General features: G+C 35.4%; 3 protein-coding genes and 1 long non-coding RNA gene across 6 annotated transcripts in view; 1 reads left to right on the forward strand and 3 right to left on the reverse strand.

Annotated features, from left to right (window-relative positions):
• Positions 1-815: 815 nt before the first annotated feature.
• The window catches only part of LOC110179135 (major facilitator superfamily domain-containing protein 6), a 31681-nt gene continuing 10535 nt past the window's right edge, over positions 816-21961 (forward strand). For 2 of the 3 annotated variants that reach the window (XM_086832681.1, XM_086832683.1), the window contains exons 1-5: positions 816-1596; positions 7847-7969; positions 9479-9642; positions 18862-19327; positions 21567-21954. In XM_086832681.1, the coding sequence (XP_086688807.1) occupies positions 1449-1596; positions 7847-7969; positions 9479-9642; positions 18862-19327; positions 21567-21954 (1289 nt within the window). In that variant the 5' untranslated portion in view covers positions 816-1448. Of the gene's footprint in view, positions 1597-7846; positions 7970-9478; positions 9643-18861; positions 19328-21348; positions 21491-21566; positions 21955-21961 lie in introns of those variants that run through there. The other variant, XM_086832684.1, reaches the window with a different exon arrangement.
• LOC110181299 (uncharacterized) lies at positions 11514-12258 on the reverse strand. Its single transcript, XM_020949020.2, has 2 exons — positions 12200-12258; positions 11514-12131 (listed from the first exon to the last, which is right to left on the reverse strand). Exons 1-2 carry the CDS (start codon positions 12228-12230, stop codon positions 11629-11631), a joined length of 534 nt encoding a protein of 177 aa, XP_020804679.2. The 5' UTR covers positions 12231-12258; the 3' UTR covers positions 11514-11628.
• Positions 12965-13243, reverse strand: LOC110181300 (uncharacterized). The gene is made up of 2 exons (XR_015271686.1): positions 13179-13243; positions 12965-13110 (listed from the first exon to the last, which is right to left on the reverse strand). It is a non-coding gene; the product is annotated as an uncharacterized LOC110181300 (long non-coding RNA).
• On the reverse strand, positions 17499-18570 carry LOC110181313 (uncharacterized). The gene has a single exon (XM_020949033.2). The coding sequence runs from the start codon at positions 18435-18437 to the stop codon at positions 17790-17792; it is 648 nt and encodes a 215-aa protein (XP_020804692.2). The 5' UTR covers positions 18438-18570; the 3' UTR covers positions 17499-17789.

The raw sequence follows: 21961 nt of genomic DNA on the forward strand, positions 1-21961 counted from the left end.
TAGATTTCCGTTTAGTTTAATGGTTATTTTTGCCTGCATCTTTTGCTATATCTTATCGTATTTGTTTGGGGGTAATATATCATATATATTTTAAATATATTTAAAAGTATTGATAGATCTTTTAATTATCTCACAGAAAATGACAATAGAATACTATTATTACAAAGAAAACAAATATAGATTTCCGTTTATTTATTTCTTATCGTATCTTTTTAGGATTAATATATCATATATATTTTAAAAATATTAAAAAATAGTGATAGATCCTTTAATTAACTCACAGGGAAATAATAACAATAAAAGACTACTATTACTAAGCTGACAAATATAGATTTCCGCTTAGTTAAATGGTTATTTTTCACTGCATCTTTTGCTATATCTTATCATATTTGTTTTTTAGGGGGCGGTGATAATATCTCGGTGAACCTTGGCCTACCGAGTGATCTCTATCGCCTGGATTTTCTCTTACCGAGATTTTCCCCAATATCACACCGCACTGCCCAGATCTGTCAGTCACTCTTGCGGGGATCGCGACATTGTCGCACGTCAGACGTCGCTCAGATTCCGTTGGCTTTTTTATCTTCATTCAAGAAATACGGGAGACATTATCTCTCGGCGATCTTCTGTCGCATCAACAACGAGAAGAGCTCCAAGATCTGTCACCAACACAGAGAAGCGCATCAATTTAAGTTAGAATCAGCATCATCATAATGATCATAGTGTGCTCTGAGATCTCTTGGGGGATCTGGGGATATATGAGATCTGTTGAGAAGATATAACCGAGAGGTTGATAAGAGATTTTCATTTTCTTTTAGATCAGTCACAAAGCGAACGGCGACTGGGAAAGTTCAAATGGCAACTAAAATTTAACAACAGAAATAAATAATAATAATAATAATAAAAGCAAGAAAAACCGCAGTGAATTTTTGGAATAACAAACTGTGTGTGTGTGTGTGTGTGTCAGTGCCTAAAGTGGAGCAAAAGTGGAAAGGAAACCTTGAAAATTGTGAGGAAAACGGAAAATCTAATTGAGTTTGAATCACTAAAGAATATGTTTAAATAAAAATAAAGTGTTTAAAGTATTAGAAATAAAAGAAAAACTCTATTGTGCATATATGCAAGTGAATTAAATATAATATACATATATAATAGTAACAACAACTTGCTTAGTCCGCCTTGATGATGATCACAAATTTCAATTGAATTTAATCAAAATCACAAGTAAAAGCCAGACTCACACAAAAAACCAGAGAAAAATCGTAAAAAAAATAAACTAGGGATTTAATTTTGAGTGCCTTCGCAATGTGTTAGTGTCTCTCTCTCTCTCTCTCTCTGAGTGTGTGTTTGTGGGTGTGTTATTTGTGTGTGACCGAGAAACTTAGATCGGTGACAATTTTCCACCCCCCACACACTATTGTAACGAACTTCAAAACAATTAATCGGGGAAAATGGGGAAAATGGTCAATGAGGAAATGGCCACGGAGCCCATAAAAACTGAAAAGGTCGAACTATCGCGTTTCGGAGAATTTTGCCAGCGACGTGGAATTAATCCCAACCTGATAATGCTGAAAATAACCCTCTTCGTAATGTATGGCGGTGAGTAAATGCTTTAAATGTAATTAAAAAACAATTGGAAATTGCTTTTATCAAAGTTTATTACAAAAATAAGAAACGTGACGGAAAATCAGATTTTTTTATCGCCTGTAGATAGAGTTTCATTTGCCTTGATAAGCATTATATGGTTCATACATCACGCATACGACACGTTGTTTCCTTTGGGATTTGGTTAGGCAAAGAGAGAAAGTGGGATTTATGGAGGGGAAGATAACTTGGCAGTATATAAAATATATATACTATATATCCTTGATTGATAAGACATTAACTGATTGCACAGGCAATTAAACGTTGGATGGTATTTGCTTAAATTTATTTTTAGCTGTTTTTTGAAGATTACTTTTATAAAATTAAAATGTAAAATGTTTCAAGTAATTTATGTAAACTATTTTATTAAATTTATGAAATTAAATGAACGTTTTAAGTGTACAATTTTAAAGCTTGGGAATTAATAAAAGAAACTAAAAGGTCTAAGTTCTGTAATACAATTAAGTTGCTTTTATTAAGGAAGTATTTGTAAAGAATAAAAGAAATAATAAATTAAAAAACAATGTATTAAATGGTAACACTGTTATTCTTATTGAATAATATATAATCTTTTAAAATTCTTCCCTTAAGGCAGGTCCTGCTTAAATCTACCTTAAGTACAAGTACAGTTTTCTTTCTTTTCATCTCGCATATGTATAAATATTTATATACACCATATACTTGCAGCATCTGGAAAATGTTGAGCAAAGTCCGAGACAGATTTGTGCTCTGACAGTGAATCTCTGAATTCATTATCACACCCACCGAAATGGCCATACCCCCGGCCTGGTCGGTCGGAAGTTATCAATTAGGCCGAGGGAAATATGTAGCACATTTGTATAAATTCAGTTAGAGAATGCCATGGATGATGCACATTGAGCAGATTTTCCCAGCGTGTGGCAATTAAGCATTCATAAGGCCCCCTTTACCCCCTTGTGTGTGTGTGTGTGTAGGCCTTTTGTAAATAAATCTAGCTTATGTGATTTAAGCTTGAGAAAGGTTTACTTTGATTCGCCTCCATTTTCTGACCGTGCGCGCCATTTTCGTTTTCCTCTGGCGGTCAATGGCAAAAATATTTTGCCACATATGTATATATCTATACATATGTATATAAAATTGTGTGTTTGTATACATATGTATGTGTATATATATAAACCACCCACAAATCCTCCCTCTAGCCGCTAGTTGTCTTATGCCATTAAACTCAAATTGTCGCTAAAATGAGTATTAATGCGTTTTTTATTTGGCTCAAGTTAAGCCGAGGATTCCTTTTTATTTTCGACTTGGATTTTTTTGGGCAGTGCAAAGTTCACAGTTTAATTTAATTAGCTTAGAAAATATACACACCTACACATATAGAATGTAATTTAATAGTTACCTTTATTGGGTAACGAAAGGCATTTCACTAATTAAAATATAGTTTATCTAGTTTACATTTTCTACTCGCATTTATTGAAAACCATATTGCTCACCTTAAAATGTAATTTAAGTTACAGAATACTTTAATATATATGTATATATATAGTCCACCAATTCGCCATACTCCGATTTATATACTCGTAAAATTAAACAGAAGAATAACTCCATAGTTTCATTTAAATAGCTTGCTCCTAAATTTGCTCCAAAACAAATCTCGCACATCTGTACTTATGATTCCCAACTGCTTCTAACATCCCCGGAACGAAGTGACTGCTGCCGGCCGAGTCTCAGAAATGTGTTGTGATACAAAAGTTGCAAGTCATTGTTTATTAGTGTTCAAAGTTAGTAACTGATCATACATACTAAGTGGTCATAGATATTTCTGATTATAGTTATTTAATGTTCATAGATACTTACTGTTCAGAGCCATTTAGTGTTCATTGATACTTGATGAACAGAGTTACTTACTACTCAAAGATACTTACTGTTCAGAGTTAGTTGATACTTACTGATCAGAGTTACTTACTGCTCATAGATAATTACTGTTCAGTGTTATTTACTCATCATAATTCTATAAATCGTCCGATTTTTCCTATGTCAGATATATATATGTATATATATAGCACACTGATTGGCCATGCTGCAAATTATATAATAGAAAATTTATATAGGAGAATAACTCCATAGTTTCATTTAAAAAGCTTGCTCCTAAATTTGCTCCAAAACAAATCTCGCACATCTGTACTTATGATTCCCAACTGCTTCTAACATCCCCGGAACGAAGTGACTGCTGCCGGTCGAGTCTCAGAAATGTGTTGTCATACAAAAGTTGCAAGTCATTGTTTATTAGTGTTCAAAATTAGTAACTGATCATACATACTAAGTGGTCATAGATATTTCTGATTATAGTTATTTAATGTTCATAGATACTTACTGTTCAGAGCCATTTAGTGTTCATTGATACTTGATGATCAGAGTTACTTACTGCTCAAAGATACTTACTGTTCAGAGTTAGTTGATACTTACTAATCAGAGTTACTTACTGCTCATAGATAATTACTGTTCAGTGTTATTTACTCATCATAATTCTATAAATCGTCCGATTTTTCCTATGTCAGATATATATATGTATATATATAGCACAATGATTGGCCATGCTGCAAATTATATAATAGAAAAATTATATAGGAGAATAACTTCATAGTTTCATTTAAAAAGCTTACTTCTAAATTTGCTCCAAAACAAATCTCGCACATCTGTACTTATGATTCCCAACTGCTTCTAACATCCCCGGAACGAAGTGACTGCTGCCGGCCGAGTCTCAGAAATGTGTTGTCATACAAAAGTTGCAAGTCATTGTTTATTAGTGTTCAAAATTAGTAACTGATCATACATACTAAGTGGTCATAGATATTTCTGATTATAGTTATTTAATGTTCATAGATACTTACTGTTCAGAGCCATTTAGTGTTCATTGATACTTGATGATCAGACTTACTTACTGCTCAAAGATACTTACTGTTCAGAGTTAGTTGATACTTACTGATCAGAGTTACTTATTGCTCATAGATAATTACTGTTCAAAATTACTTACTTATCATATTTTTATAAATCGTCCGATCGTTCCTATGGCAGATATGTGTATGTATGTAGTCCACCGAGTCGCCAAGCTCCGACTTATATACTCGTAAAATTAAACATAAGAATAACTCTATAGTTGCATTTAAAAAGCTTGCTCCTAAATTTGCTCCAAAACAAATCTCGCACATCTGTACTTATGATTCCCAACTGCTTCTAACATCCCCGGAACGAAGTGACTGCTGCCGGCCGAGTCTCAGAAATGTGTTGTGATACAAAAGTTGCAAGTCATTGTTTATTAGTGTTCAAAGTTAGTAACTGATCATACATACTAAGTGGTCATAGATACTTACTGATAATAGATACTTACTGATCATAGTTACTTGCTGGTCATAGATACTGTTCAGGGTTACTTAATGTTCATTGATACTTGCTGATCATAGTTAGTCGATAGAATCTCGATTGAAAGCATTAATTTTTTAATTATTCAACAGAAATATTTTTTGTATATCAATTTTTTAAACATATTTAATTGTTTATATAGGCCTTAAAAATTTTAATTTTTATTAAAATTCAGTGTATCCAGAAGAGTATTCATCAGAAATATTAAGCATATTTACATATTTTTATATGAATGGATATAATAAATTTTAATTAGTCACTGAAATATGCCTTTTTGTTGACATCCGAGTCCCTTGTGATTTAATTAATTGTGTTTTATTATTTGTATAACATTGATTTCATTTTAATCAATTTGCCTTTGTTCTTTGCTTTTATATGTGTGTGGCTTTTCCTTTTGATTTTTAAAACTACATTGGGGTTTCACTTCTTTTGAAATCCTTCTCGAAAGGAATTTAAATTTAATATGCATTAAATTTATACGAAATCTATTCTTTTGTTAATATATAGGCATAATATTAATATTATTAACTAAAGTATAAATGTTCAATAATATTTTCTACTTGCACATAAAAACAATTTATTTTCCGCTTTAATTTCAATAACATCCCTCTTTCAAAAGTTTAATTATCTACCATTTTTTTGTTATTGTCCATAGCACATGGCAAAGTCCAATTGGCAATTCCCTATTCACTGGTCAATAAATTGCCAAAAATAAAAGGAGACAAGGTAGAAAAATGAATTGCAATTAATTCTGGCAGCACATTTCGCATCTGTCAGTGTCAGTTTATGAGTCTCTTTCACACATGTCCGCTCAAAAATGCATAAATAAAGTGCAATATACATAGTTGCCGGGCGAGTCAAACAGATGCAAATTGCATAGATGGCATGGGTGTGTTACCAAAACTTTGTGCATAACTGAAAAATATATATACACGACAACTGAAAAACGGAATAATTATTATTAAAGTGGAACTCGAAAAATATAATTTAAATTCGCAGAAATGAAATGGCAAGGTTATGGCAGTGATGGCAGAAATTTCAATAATTGTATGTTTGTTGCTAAAAGAGCTTAAAATTTGATTTGTTTTAATTAATAATGTTAATAATTTAATAGCAAAATAGATCCAAGAAGACTTTTTCAGCTAATTTTCAAGCTCAAAAGTTAGTTACATGATTTTAGATCTCCAAATATGTCTGTATTAATTCTTCATCAATATTTTCAAGCAAATATTGAATGCAATATTGATGTATTATCACTATTATTTTTTTGTAAATGGCATTTTTATTTTCGATTCACATCTCCAACTGAGAGCCATTAATTACGAATGACAACGTGGCAGGAACAGATCCCAAACTGAACGGAAACTGAGTGGAAACTTTTGCAGGGCCAGTTTGAGAGAATTCGAGCGAACATGAATGGCCGCCAAGCCAAACAACCCTGACATGCTTGCGTTTCCGTTTCCGGTTGCGCGCAAAAGGAAGGTACTGCGGAGCAGCCAGCGAGCGAGCAATTAATTGTTATTGCATTGAGCAAACACACACACACACACGCATGGGACGATGTCGAGCATATTATTGTTAATTATCTGAGGCAATGCAAGAGCTGTAAAAACCGAATTCAAGCCGCCATTTTCCCGGGGCCGAGTGTTAACTGCACTTTAACAAACGAATTTCATTCAGGACACGCACTTTACCCTCCTCACACACGCACACCGCACACCACACACACACACCAGCTTACGTGCCCTGTATCCTTTCTGTGTGTTTGCATTTAAATTGGTCAAGGCTGTGGAAAAATTGATGGCAGGAGGGGCGACATTTTTCGGGGGGCAGTGAACGTGACTCATGACTGCTTCACACCGTTTCCGTTTCGCCCAATTTGTTGCCATCATTTTCCGACGATTCTCTCGTTTTTCCTCCTACTTTACGTTTTTCTTTTTCCTTATTGTATTTTCCACTGCAGCCACGTGACGCGTGCTTGGTGCGTTAATGTCCATAAATTATTAAAATGCAAGAAGATAATCTGTGACAACCATTTTTGATTTCAGTTTCGGTGTATCAACTCTGGCATACTTTAAACGAATTTTGTATATATATTTTATGTGATTTATTTGAAATAAGTGTTATGATATGTTAATTTCTTAATTTTTAGTTAGTTTTTAGGAGGTTTAAAAGGGTTGTCGGACAGAGTTTTTGGAAATTTGTTACCTTTGCACTATATATTTGAGTAATTTTATGAGTTTACTTGGCAAATATATAATTATTATTATTTTTATGGCCATAAATATTACAAAGACGAAAGATATAATAAGTGTCGAGCCATTTCTGAATATGTAAACATTAAAGCTATTATAAATTAAGTTAAGTCAAATGGCTTTTAATATTTTTATTATCATAAACAAATATTTCCTTTTCGTATAAATATGTATTAAGACTTTTGCCTTGCTAAATTAATTCTTTTCTTTTCCCCTAAAGAAAATGTAATTAACATAAAAGTGTTTATGTATACAGGTGTGCAAAAACCAAAATACTGCTCAAGTTGGGTAAAAATAATTAAAATGTAGTTAGTTTAATGTGAAAACCAATCAATCATTGAAGAAGACACTTTCCATCCATCAATTTGGCGCACATTGTCTTTCCCTTTTTCAGTTTCCTTTGCTGATGAAAATTTTTCATTTCCTTCCTTTGACTTCATTTCATTTTGGGTAATTTCCCTTTTTCTCACATTTCCGGCTGTTAATTAGGTTCTTCTCTTCGATTCTTAATAATTCACACAATAATCCGTATATTTCTTTGTCCCTTGCAGCCACCTCGTCGCTCTTGCCTTATCTGACGATCCACATGCAGTCAATTGGCCTCACGGTGGAGGAGATTGCAATTATCTACCTGGCCCTGCCCTTTACCACATTTCTTAGCCCGCCCATTACAGGTGAGTAAATGTCGGAGTCGGTCGTTGGGTGTAAGTGTTTTTAAGGCATCTTAATTAGCGCTGTACTGCGTTGTGATTTTAATTAAAAGTTTAGCTTTGTTTGATAATTCAGACGAGGGAGCAAGAGCAAGAACCTGAAATTAAACCAAGCGAATTTCGCCAACGAAAGTGACACATTTTTATTATGCTTTTTGAGTGTGTGAGAGTGGAGGGGTTATTATTCAATTTTATATACATTTTTTTGTACTTTAAATCCATGAGACATGAAAAACAGGTTATAAGAATAACAATAGCAAAATTTAGCTAAGAAGAAAGGTATTTTATTTATTAAATTATATTCTTTATTCTCCATTTAAAAGGATAAAAATCAAATTGAAAAGATAGATAATCCTTTGAAATTCCCCTTTTTGTTAACAATACCAAATAAAAGGTGACAAAAATAACTAAAATAACTATTTATTTACGAAAGCATCGGTTTTTGGTTGGCTCTTTCATAAATAAATATATAAACCAAGCTGAATACATTTAATTTTATTTTTATTCTCCATCCTCTCTCTCTCTCTGTGCAATTTACATTCATTTTTTTCGGGCCAAGCACTTTTCCGGACGAGTGCGAATAATTTAATTCACTTGCAGTTTTAAATGACAATTAAACAAAGTTCTTGTTGTTCGCCTTTGACTGCCTGTATGTGAAGTGCCACCCCCCTTATCCTGCGGTCGAGTCCTGTTCCTTTTGTGCCGCAGTTTTTTATGCATTCTTATTATTTGCTTTTGCATATTTTTAAAATGCATTTGCGGTATGGAATGTCGGCGACAGCGAAGGTTTTTAAACATTTTATGTGGATACACTAGCTGCTGATAAATGTTGAAAAGGATGCACAAAAGGACGAGCTCTGGGGACTGTGAAAAGTGCATAAAGCTGGTCAAATTGTCGGACATAAAAGCTTGGAAAAAGCAGGGAAATATATCTATATAAAATGTGAGCTAAGTGAAAATGCCGTCGTAAAGTTGCGACATCAAAATTTCGATCAAGCAACTTGCCTTATAATCATGGTTGATAGTCCCATATAATGGGTATTGAAAACTTCAAGTGCCGAAAGGCAATAAAATCGAAATGGTTTCAAAATAAGAACGAAATAAAGGGGATTACTATTTTCAGTAAAAGAACAAAATGATAGACTTACAAAAACCTAAGTAGATTTGATTTAAATTTAGCCTTAAATTAGTTGATAAACTTATTTACATACCAAGATATGTCTTTGCAGATATTTTTAAGGCAACCATAACTCAACTTAAAGTCTTTAAAAAATATAATAAACACCCTAAAAAATACACAAGATTTTTAGAAAATCCTTTATTAATTTTATTTAAGATGTGATTCAAAACCCTCTGCCAAATATATAGACATCCTTGAGGTCTGTCATAAAATCTTGCTGCAATTTTGCTTACATTTTCCACAGATTCCGTTTATTCTTATTTTATTGTATTTATTTTTTTTTGGTTTTGTAGGTTTCCTCGTTGACAAATTTGGCAAATACAAACCGGTCGTTGTGATGAGTCTACTGCTGAATGCGATTTTCCATCACTCGCTGCTCTTTATACCGCAACAGGAGATTCCGGGTGTGGTGCCATCGGCATTTGTACTAAGACATGCAGACAGCGGCGACATTGAGGTAAGTTTTACACAAGAAAATAAATTTAAGAACTTATCACAAACCTTTTAAAAAAATCGCTTTAATTGCTTTTATTTTTCTTTTATTAAAACCTGCGTTTTTCGAAGATATTTTTCAACAACTTAACCCGACTTTACTGCTAATTTTCCGCTGTGTATACTTTCCAGTAAAATGAAACCTGCCACCTTCAATCGATTAAAGCTCTCCTAGTTGAATGCAATCTGGTTGAATGTTTGTCGAAGGCTGTAATCTGCTTAAGGGGGAAGTGTGGTTGAGGTGCGTGGTGCAAATATCTTGAGACGCTTGTTTAGTTAAGAGCTAAAAATGATGTGGCTGCGGTTTGCCAAACTCCCAATTCACCACCCACCCATCTCCCTCCGCCCCATTTTCTCATTTTCCCCAGGATGCATCATTATCTTGCTGCCTGGGAAAGCAGCTGTTGCTCTTGTGCAGTTTTAATGCGCTTACTTCATGGTTGCCGTTGCCATGCAGCCACCTCATCCACATTGATGTCCTTCCCCCCTGGCCCTGAACTGACACAAAAACACCCTTTTTTTTTGCCACTTGATGACTTTAACATTTGTGAGCCAAGTTAAGTGTGCCAACGAAGGATGCCGTTCAGTTTTTAGTTACTGACTGTTTAATTAATCGCATTTACTTACAAGGTTTTGAGTTAATGAAACATTTTATAGTAGAGCTTCAGTTTTATGTCGATTTTAATGGAGTTAATTGTGTTTTCGCCTTTTAATATAGTTGCGTTTAAAGTAGGCTATAATAATATTCTAAGAAAAAATATTAATAGAAGACCCAAAATCTTAATATGAGACAGGAAATTCCAGTAAATAAGATTTTATTCAAACACATATAGATTAAAATCTTTAAAAAATTACACAAATAGCTCTGTAGCTACTGTCGCTACTGTGACCATTTCCCGATTTTAATACCAATTTTCTTAATTTTTCCAAATATACTAGTTGTATTGGTCGAGGATGTATCTGTGTCTTTTGTACTATCTTTCGAAGCATCTTTCGTAGCATTTTTCGATGCATTTTTCGAAGCATCTTTCGAAGCATTTTTTGAGGCATCTTTTGAACCATTTTTCGAAGCATCTTTTGAAGGATCTTTTGAAGCATCTTTTGAAGCATCTTTTGAAGCATCTTTTGAAGCATCTTTAACAATACATTTCCCAGAGTTTTCATCTAATTTTTTTTTCTTTTCGTCATTGGACAGCTTCTTGGCTTTGTAGAGCTCAGTTCGTTTGGCTTCATAATCGTTAACACACTCTTGCGATAGTTGTCTATCAGGAAGTAAACTTTCGATTTCATCTAAACGGGCAGTTATTTTCTCTTCCCATAGTAAACGGGTTGTATCATATTCTTGGAAATCGCGAAATGCTTGAGCTTTCTCTTTAGAACTACCATTTTCACGAATGTTTTCGAGTTTTTCAATCCATTTTAAGAATTCAGGGTTACCCTTGGTTAAGTGCCCGTATTTATTGACAATATCCTTAAGTCTCTCCGTAGTTTCATCGTCTGTATTGACCATGGCTTATAATAATATATAATTTATTAATATTTTTTGTTAGTATTATAGGTTTTTGTACTCACCCAAGCACAATATTAGCAGAAACACCTTCATTTTGAGACTGAAACTAAATCTATACGGATTTAATATTTATGCAAATTTAACCAGAAAGTATAGCAAATAAATTTGATAAGCAAGTTTACTAATCCGACTCGGTTACCAAAAATTATTAATTAGTAACATTCAAGTACCTTGTATATTTTTTTATTAATTTAATATCACTCACGTATCTTAGACATCTTAAACTAAAACTACTATCAAATTGTTAATTATAATAAATACGCACATTGATTTATTGCTGATTCCTTTTAAGACTTTATTAAACCTTTTCTTGTTACAAATCGCATAAAAAACATAGCTGAAATGAAACATGCATTCGATTTCTGATTGAATTATTATAAATTAACCCCACCAAAACCAATACCAAAAATCAAAAACTCGCCTTTTTTCATAGACGTATCGGACTTCAACTTCTTTTGTTTCTGCAGGTGGAGGTGGAGGTGGAGGTGGTGGCGGAGCATCTTGGGCAGTACAATGTTCAGAGTTTGCATCTATAATTCTCTGTTTTTCACTATTCGAGAACTTATACGCTCTTTGGAGACGACTTTTCTGGGCTTGGTAATCCGTAACACAGACTTGTGATAGCTGTCTATTGGGAATAAGGCTTTCGATTTCGTTAATCCGATCGGTTATTTTGTCCTCCAAATATTGACGTTGGGTATCGTATTGCATGAACGCATCTAGTACCTTTTTTTTCTCTTCTTTATTACCCTTTGGTTTTTTACCAGCGTAGTAGACTCTTTCGACCCAAGTGGAGAATTCACCATTACCCCAGGATTGGTGACGATATTTTTCAGCAATATCATTTAGTCGCATTGTTATAAATTCCTCTGTTTTGACCACGGCTTATAAAATAGAAAACAGATTTAAATAAATAATGTTAGTTGCCAGAATCATTGATTTATGTACTCACCCAAGAAGTATAGAAACAGCAGAACCTTCATTTTGTTAAATGCATTTTTTGTAACTGAAACTAAGTCTATACGGATATATATTTATTCACATTCAACCAGAAAGTATAGCAAATAAAATTGATAAGCGTGTTACTAATCAGATTCGGTTACCTAAAAATTATTAATTAGTAAAATTCTAGTACCTTGTATATTTATTAATTATTTATACTCGAGTACCTTTGACAGTTTAAACTAATCATACAATCAAATTATGATTTATGTTTCATTATATTAATTATAATAAATACTCGTATTGATTTATTGCAAAAACCTTTTAAGACTTTATTAAATCTTTTCTTGTTACAAATCGCATAAAATACATAACTGCAATGAAACATAAATTCGACTTTTGATTGAATTGATATGAATCAACCCCACCACCACCAATACCAATAATTATACGTGTTAGCTTTCTCATAGATGTAGTGGACTTCAGTTTTTTTCTCTTGTACAGGTGGAGGTGGAGGTGGAGGTGGTGGCGGAGCATCTTGGGCAGTACAATGTTTAGAGTTTGCATCTATAATTCTCTGCTTTTCACTATTCGAAAACTTATAGGCTCTTTGGAGACGACTTTTCTGGGCTTGGTAATCCGTAACACAGATTTGTGATAGCTGTCTATTGGGAAGAAGGCTTTCGATTTCGTTAATCCGATCGGTTATTTTGTCCTCCAAATATTGACGTTGGGTATCGAATTGCAGGAACCCTTGTAGTACATTTTTTTTCTCTTCCTTATTACCCTTTGGTTTTCTACCAGCGTAAAAGACTCTTTCGACCCAAGTGGAGAATTCACCATTACCCCAGGATTGGTGACGATATTTTTCAGCAATATCATTAAGTCGCATTGTTATAAATTCCTCTGTTTTGACCACGGCTTATAAAATAGAAAATAGAGTTAAATAAATAATATAAGTTGCCAGTATCCATGATTTGTGCACTCACTCAAGAAGAATAGAAACAGAAGGACCTTCATTTTGTTATATGCATTTTTTGTAACTAAAACTAAATCCATGCGAATGTGGAATTTATAAATGTTCCAGCCACAAGGAAAACGAATGAATTTGATAAGGTTAATTAGTTGCATTTTGGTTTCAAATAAATTAGTTATAGGCTTTAGAAGCTTCTGACTTAAAATATTATATATGTATATTAACTTTAACTTTTTATTATTTTTCTTTAAAAAATCGAATTTCTTATCAGCATTTTTCGAAATAGAGTTTAAGGAATAAAGCTTGAGGAAGGCTACATTTTCAGCTGTAACTTTATCAACGCCAGTCAGGAAATTTTCAATGGCAATTGTTATGTGCAAGTTGCCAAAAATCTTCGGCATCCTCTTAGCCATTCGGAGCCGCCTTTAAGTCCTCTCCTTCCTTCAGTTTTCGCACAATGGCCTCACTTCAGTCACGGCATGTCTCTATTTGGCGGAGAGTCACGGCGAAGAGAGGAGTGTGTTGTGGAGCAGGAGGAAACTACATAAAAGCCGGCATTTATACGATGGCAATGGCAGCAACAGCAACAACAGCAATGGCAACATAATGTTGTCACATGCAACACACCATCACGCACACACCACCAAAAGCAGCAGCAGCAGAAGCAGCAACACACTGTTCTGCAGTATCTGTGTGCGTGTGTATCTAATGCGTGTGGCACGTTTCGCGTTTCAGAAACTTTCTGTCGATTTCTGGGCTCCCAGCAGCTTGCCACATGCTGGCGCACACACAATCGCACAGGATATGCATACACAGTGTCAATACACATACACATACACACAGAGACTGTAAGGATGGGTAAATATTACGTATACGCAGGGTGTAGCAGAGTAGCAGTCTTAGAGTAAAGTAACTCAATTGTGTAGGAAATTCAAACTAAAATAGAGTTTAGATTGAATTCTATTCTATGATATTTTATTTTTTATTTTATTTTTTAGTATAATTATTTATTAAACTAACTAAGGAATCTTAAATCAAAGATTTGTAAAGATCATAACTAAGCCAAAAAAGTATTCATTTCAATTCGAAGAACTTTTCCGTGCTAGGTTTTATTGGGATAATCTGTGTACTCAGTTTTAAAGTTTAAAATAATAAATTTTAGTGTAATTGTGTAATTCAATTGTGTAACCCCTTATTAAATTTTAAAGAAATTTCGAAAAATGTTTTTTTCTGCCGGACATGGCTAGATCGATTCAATTTTTGATTGTGATCAAGATTGTATATAATTTATAGAGTCGGAAATGACTGCTTAATTCCATTTCAAGGTTCTTACTAAAATAAGAATACAATGCAAAGGTACTTATAAACAGGAAACAAATATATACATAAGTTTCTCTACAAAAACAAATCCCTTCAATATTAAATTTCAAATTTCCTCCAAAGGATAAAGAATTTTTCAAGTGCATCTGTTTTTGTCACCCAGCGAGTACAGCAGCTGAAAGCATCCTTTAGGTTTTCCATTTCTCTTTTGATTTTTTTTTGCTCCTGTCGGTTGAGGTCTGATTCTGGTTCTATCTGCATTTGTGCATAAATTTGCGTCATGTAAAATCATCGAAATAAAGCAAATAACTGTCACGATATCTGAGAGAGGGGAGGATTGGCGAAGACTCAAGGATATATTTGCTGTACCAGTATTTCTGTGATTTCCCTTAGCATTTTCTTTTTATTGATATCTATATATACATGTGTGTGTACGTTTTATGCTTATGATCATATCAATGCAAACGACTCTGGCTCTGACTTGGGTTATTGCGTGTCCTTTGGGTGCCCTGTGCCCCGTGTCCCGTGTCCTTTAAGCCGGTCAGATGTGGCATAACAAATTTGAGTACATGCTTTATGGCTGCCAGGAAGAGATTTCGGTTATAAATATGTAGTACGTATGTATGTACAAGGTGTTCGTTCGAGCTGAGTTCAGTCCCCTTCGGAATTGCATTCTTTATGGAGTCCACCGAGTCTCACACCTTTTGGCAATGGCATTTGGACAGAAGCCGCTCTTGAGCATTGCCAGCAAATTGCAGCTGTCGAAGGACTGCAAGGACTACAAGAGTTTTACATAAATCGAATTATGGACCGAGGGAAGCATCTGCATGGCAGGGATACTCTGGCAAAGGACCCTCTTGCGATTGAGAGCAGGATGCTAAGGCTAAACAAATTCCATTGGTAAATGGTAAATGGTAAATGGAAAATGGAAAATAGAAAATGACAGAAGCAGCAGTCGAAGCGTTCTTGACAGCCAGCAAGCGAATGGAACGCATTAGAAACAGCTCACCGAAACCAACTGCATTGCATGATTTTCCTGCGACCAAGGGAAAATTCGGGGGCCCGCCTGTTTCAGCTTTACAACAAACTTCCCTCTAACCTGGGGGCGGAAATGCAAAAAAAAAATGTACGAAAACAAAATCCACTTAAATGCGAGTGCACATCAGGTTTACAAGCACTAACAAAAAAGAAATCCAGTTAAGGTAAAACAAGACAAGCACTTATTCAAATGTAGGTTATTAAAAATAATATAATTTTGTGTCCCATGTTCAAGAAAATTCAATTTAAAACTGAGATTGAAAAAGGCTCTGTGTTAATAAATAAAATATAAAATAATAACAAAGCCAGGTTATATGAATATTTATTCGACACAACTAAAAAGATGTTACACATATTTTAAAATTATTTAATTCAGGCATAAATAAATGTACAGATTTCTAAAATATTCTAAAACGTAAAGTGTGCATTATATATAAATTATACAAAGAATATACAAATATATCACCGAAATATAAACAAATATCTCTATGTTTTTGGAAATTTCCAAGACTTCTACTTTAATTGTATCTTTTTTTGATGTGAAATAAAATACTTACGATTTAAGTTGAAACAGATATAAAATTGTGATTAAATCACTGAAATACTTCTGGTTTATTTCATAAAAATTGGCATTATCCTTGAAGTTATTTTCCGACATATTGAAAGAATTCTGGCGAGTGTGAGTGTAAGTGTTTCGGTGGCTGTGCATGTGTATCACGTACATTTATCTTAGTGTCGTTTTGCCAGCACTTAAGCCGCACTAAAACACCCACACACAGTGGCACACACTCGCACAACACACTCGTGGCCACATTAAAATCTTTCTTGTGCTCACACTCGAGCCATTGCCGTTAGTCGTAATGAAACGCAATGGAACTGCTATTTTGGGGAACTCCCTGGTCCTGGTCTTGGTCCTCGTCCTGATGGTGATGGTAGTGCCTGGCCCTTGGCCAAAAAAGCCCTCAGCTTTTGCCTTCATTTCATGAATGTATCTCACAGATACTACGCACTACAGGCTCCACCCGCACTCCACTCAACATTCGGCACTTGGCACGGGCGTATATTGAATTTGTATTTATGATGTCGCCATAAAATACAATAACACCATTAAAATAGCTGCAGCAAACAGGGCAAAGGCAGGCAGACATAAAACGAATAGAAAATACTCTATAAAATTAGTTGAAACAATTTTTTGTAATATATAAATATTTGAACATTTATTTAGCTGTCTTCCTAGTGCTGCAGTATTTTTTATTTACATTGGTAGGCTAGTCACAATATAAGACTTTACATTTTTCTTGGAATTTATTTAGGATTTATATATATTCTCTACTTAAAATATATTTACAATATAATATATAAAATATACATCACAAAATATAGTAGTAGTAGTAGTAATTTTCCATTATCTATATATCCCAATATATATCTTTTTATTTCTAATAATGATTAAAATTTCCAATTACACCTTTTGGTTTGCAATATACCCCATTTGGTTAATGTATCTTCTGGCCTGGAAACGCATCTTATGGCTACATTTGTGTTCAGTCCGCACGTTCGCCGGACGTCTCCATTCTTGGAGCATGTAACCATGTAGCCATGTCCTGCGTCCTGGTACAGCGGCCATGTCCTGTTGCTTGCGGTTTACTATTTTATGCCATTATAGAGACCCGTTTCTGTTTGCCGTTTGGCATAAATTTATTTTGGTATCGACGACGTCGAAACGGAAATTACCATTTTATTATTGCAGGCATTCGCTCGATACTCCCGCCCCCCAATCAGCTCCCATGCAACCCTTGGATGAGCCTTATTGAATTCACATTAAAATTGGTAACGGATATATGCAGAAACACGAGCATATAGCCGCAGGCAGATCACGGAGAGAAATTAATGGAATTATGCATTATAAGCAGCTCGAAAGCATTTGAAACGCTTTAAAACTCGTTAATATTTTGTATAAAAACACTTGAGAACCTTTCATTTTGCCCATTGAATTATATATTTCCATTTAAGTGTGATAGTACATCAATTGGAGATATAAATGTATGAAAAGTATTTATAAAATGTGGACAGCAGTGCGACAATCTTGTTGTTTTCTCAGTGTTGTTGGTGTTAATGCAGATATACATAAAATCGGCGAGATATTTATTTATGTTTGTGTTATTATGGGCCAAGGGCTTAAGCTCATATATGAGGCTTATGATGAGTTAAGTGCCACTTTTGGCTGGATTTCAATGGGCAATGGGCACGTATTGGTGAGAGGTATTTACGGAGCGGGAATAAGGGTTTTATCGGTTTTATCCTTGACCGGGGAATCCTCCTCGATTGAGTCACCATCGGAGCTGGTATCGTCCCCTGCTATTCCCACTTCAACGTCATCCAGCAAAACTATATCTGAATCTTCGATTTCATCGATTTCCCTGGGTATTGGGTCCATTGTTGTGTTGGCATCGTTGATAAGCTTCCCAGCGGGATAGAACATATCCTCCAGCATCATACGCCATTCATTCAAACCGGTTTCATAATCACGGCCCTTCTGTTTCGATTCTTTCATCACATAACCGGATATTTCGGTTCCCGGAAGCAGGGCATGCTTGCATCCAGGTCCAAAGTCTTTAGCGCCACTCGAAACATCATAAATCACATCGTCTAGGGCCACCAGATACGTCTTATCGTCCCGATTGCAATCATATTCAGCCAGCTGCTTTCGAGTAAGTTCTAGTCCCTTCAAAGGAATCGGTTGATTCTCGTGTCCTTCAATCTTGTAATCCTCATCGTCATAGGTCACATGGCGGCGTCTGGTCTTGGTATAAGCCACATAAGCCATTACACCACAAATCACAATGACTGCGGCGGGTGAAGTGGCCAGATCGCGCAGTTGATCAATCCAGTTTCGAATCTGCATTGAGGACATTGCGATGGCTCACTACTTCCTTCTTTGAACTGGGAGTTGACTTCTCAAATTTTGATAGAACTTCAACCATGCAACCTGGCTGAGAACCGAGAACAGAATGAGTTGAGAATCTGAGATCAGGCTTGAAGTTAAGCGAACGAAGAGTCAAAGCCTACTTACCCAACCAATGTTTCCAAAACATCCGAGTGCAGGGCCAACTTTGATTTCCCTCACATAATCTATGGCATTCAATAATCCAATTTGAAACCAAATCGAATCACTAAAGCTCCATGTTGACTCAAGCAATCGATGTAAAGACTGCAAAGCCTTTGTGGAACCTGCCTTTTGCTTGCGCAAATCCTTTACCTCATTCCTAATCTGAAATACATTCTTTTGTCTTATTTTTATTCCTTCCTGCTCCTTTTTTTTATTATTTGTATTGCAGGTCTGGTGGTCTCCATGTCCAAGCCGAGAATGTCCAGAGGAGCCGGAGCTGGAATTGGCCGTCCATCAGTGCGTCGACTATTGTTTGATGCAGGAGCAAGTTAATCCTCAACTCTATACGAACACTCCGGCATACGATGTCCGTCCATCGACCACTACCCAGAGGTCCCAGCTAACGACGACCACAGCGAGCACGACCACCGTCAGTGGAGGAGCGGTGGCCACAATGGGACCCTCCGACGAGTCGAGTTCATCGCAGGCACCGCCGACCACATCGACCACCTCATCGCCGGCATCATCATTGCCAGCGTTATTCGCAACGCAAACGAGGAGCAGATACCAAGAAGTACTTAATATGCCATCGACCATGTTCCCGCCAATGTCCCAGCTGAAGGATGTCCCGGGGATGGGTCAGGAGATGGCATCGTCAGCTGAACTGTCCGCCATGTCCATGCAGGGATTGAATTGTAAGTGACGTGATGAACCCTTCCACGAGCAGGGACCCTCTTATACCGCCAACTGACTGACCACAGACGGCGTTATTATCGTCGATAGTTGGAAGCACTTGGAGAAATATTAGATATTTGATTAAATTTCCATTAAATTCGATATAAGATTTTAATAATTATTATATATTATTACCTTATTCGGGGAAGTAATATTAATTCTTGCCATGAAGATAGAACATTTGAAAGCCAGGGAATTTTAAAGAACATAACTATTTAATAAGGGTTTTCTATTTATTATTAATACAATTAGAAAGTTGGGTTTACATTCTAAATATTAAATTTATCATTTAAATATTAATTTATACATATTAAATATTTGGATTTTTACTCATTTATTAACTTCATTTGTAACCCATAAATGATAAATGTTTTTTGCTTAATATTAGAAAAATAATTCACATCAATTAATTACAAAAACGTATTCCTCCTAAAGGTTATACAAATAATTCTACTTAATTTCTTTTCTTTTTCAATCAACAAAATAATAATCTCTTCTATTTAATTTCATAAAACCTTTTTAGTAAGTCAAAAATCCCTCTTTAAAATAATTTATTGAAGTGCATCCACTGCAAGTTGCTTCTAGTTTGTGCCTTTGTTCTTCACTCGGTTTACTTGTTGACGACTTGCAATACCCTGCCAACATGTCCTTTCTGTCCCCCTATCCCCAGCTATTTATAGGTGTCCACATCCTTCGACCGTGTCCATGTCCGTGTCGATGTCCGTATCCGTGTCCATGTCTGTGTTCTTCCCCTCCATCCTTGTGTGTTTTACTTTTATTAGTTTGTTTTTCCCGTCTTTTGTGAGCTGCTCCCAGGAACGGGATGGGGTGCACAAGCCGAGAACAACTTGCACCATAAAAGCCAAAGACCGACAGGACTCTCTCTATGAAACTAAAAAAATATATGTATAGGTATATATATATCTAAAGTATAACTCAACCTGAGCGAGTGCGTGGCGGTGCGGTGGCTGGTGGTTGTCATTAAAGCCTGACGTTTTGTGTGGAGCCAAAGTTTACGGGGAAACTTTTTTCCAATTCCCAGAGAAAAAACTTCACAAAGGCGTTTTTATTCCACATTATTAAAAGTGGGCGTCAAGTTGGGAAAAATATGCTGGGGAGTAAAAAGGAAAATATTTCCCATGTAGCTAGAAAAGAGAGTGCCTTTTTAGGGATAATAACTTAAGTAAACAGTTGGGCTTAGAAAAGAAGATGGAATTTTACTAAGTTCTATTTTTCATGAATTTAATATTAATGATGTAGGCTTGTAACATATATATTTTAGCAACAATTTGATGAATATATTACTTGATATCCTTGCAAAACAATTATTTTCTGTATTAAAACTTTATTACAAAATTAATTTCTTTTGAAATTTGAGTAAAATGTGTTAGATCACAAAATAATTTTTATAATCAACCTGTAAGATAGGCCCCATAATTTCCTTAATATTTAATATTTCATCCATCAAACTTCCCTTTAATAATCAATCATTCTTGAACACATTTCTAACCAGTACACCTAAAGTTTCTCCATTTGTTCCCAGAAGCATAGCCATAGTCATTCCCCTAATCCCTAAAACACGAAACCTAAATCATGTCCTAATCATAAGTCATGTGTACATCAGATGTTGGCCAAACTTCTCCCTCTGCCGTACTTTACTGGCACAGAGCTCCGAAGAGTCGAAAAGTTTGCTAATGTCCTGGCCAGAAAATTTCCACAATGTGGGAATTCCCGAAAAAGGAACTCGACAGCAGTAGGAAAAAGCAGCAGACAAAAGTGCATAACTAACTAAACATGATGGCATTACACTCGGCTGTACTCTTGACACTTGGCACAATTGGAAATTGGTCATGCATGGCCGGCCCAGGACATCAGGGCTCAGGACAAAACAGGACACAACTCAGAATCAGAATCAGAATTAGACTGTGAACCAGCTCGCCTCGGGGGGTGTGGTGTAGAAAAGTGCAGGAAAAGAGACATAGCAATTTTCCTGCCAGTCTGATTAGTGAAAACACTGCGGGGGTAAAATTTCAAAAGCAAAAATATGTTACATTTGTTAACATGGAGAAGGAAGTGTTTGGAATAAATTAAGATACTATTAAGTCTTTGAAAGGGATTTAAAAGTGTGTTAGATATTTTAATTATAGTTCCAAGTATTTTTTTGTATTTATATTTTATATTTATTTTATTTAAAAACAGTGACAGACAGCAATAGCAGTAGCAGCTGGGTTCATTCCGATAATAATGATGCAACATACTTTATGCTGCAAATGCATCCGGATCTCGCTGATCCCACGGAGCAACTGGGCATGGAAATTGAACAGGATGCCAATGAGACAGTCACCGACATCCGGCAGAGATTCGGTGAAGACTCCCTGATCAGGGCCAATATCAATCTCACTGATTTGGATGAACTCGATCTAAGATGTGGTGGCCTAGTGAGACGCACAAATATCTCTAATTTGGGTTCAACAGCTGGCAAATGTATGATCCAAAGGTGCACCTTTACCATGAATGCACCGGAGATATGTCCACCGGATTACAAGGAGACCGATGAGATAATTTTCTGGGTTTACTTCCTGCTGAGGTGAGTG

The sequence above is a fragment of the Drosophila serrata genome, unplaced genomic scaffold (genome assembly GCF_035046125.1).
Source record: "Drosophila serrata isolate PLE 108 unplaced genomic scaffold, ASM3504612v1 contig_249, whole genome shotgun sequence".
NCBI lineage: Eukaryota > Metazoa > Arthropoda > Insecta > Diptera > Drosophilidae > Drosophila > Drosophila serrata.

Bases quoted from the DNA above. Each gene is read 5' to 3' on its own strand.
- LOC110181313 (XM_020949033.2), bottom strand. From the start codon at position 18,437: ATGTCCTCAATGCAGATTCGAAACTGGATTGATCAACTGCGCGATCTG.
- LOC110181299 (XM_020949020.2), bottom strand. From the start codon at position 12,230: ATGAAGGTTCTGCTGTTTCTATACTTCTTGG. The intron at 12,132-12,199 runs GTGAGTACATAA...CTATTTTATAAG, and splicing joins GCTGTTTCTATACTTCTTGG to CCGTGGTCAAAACAGAGGAA.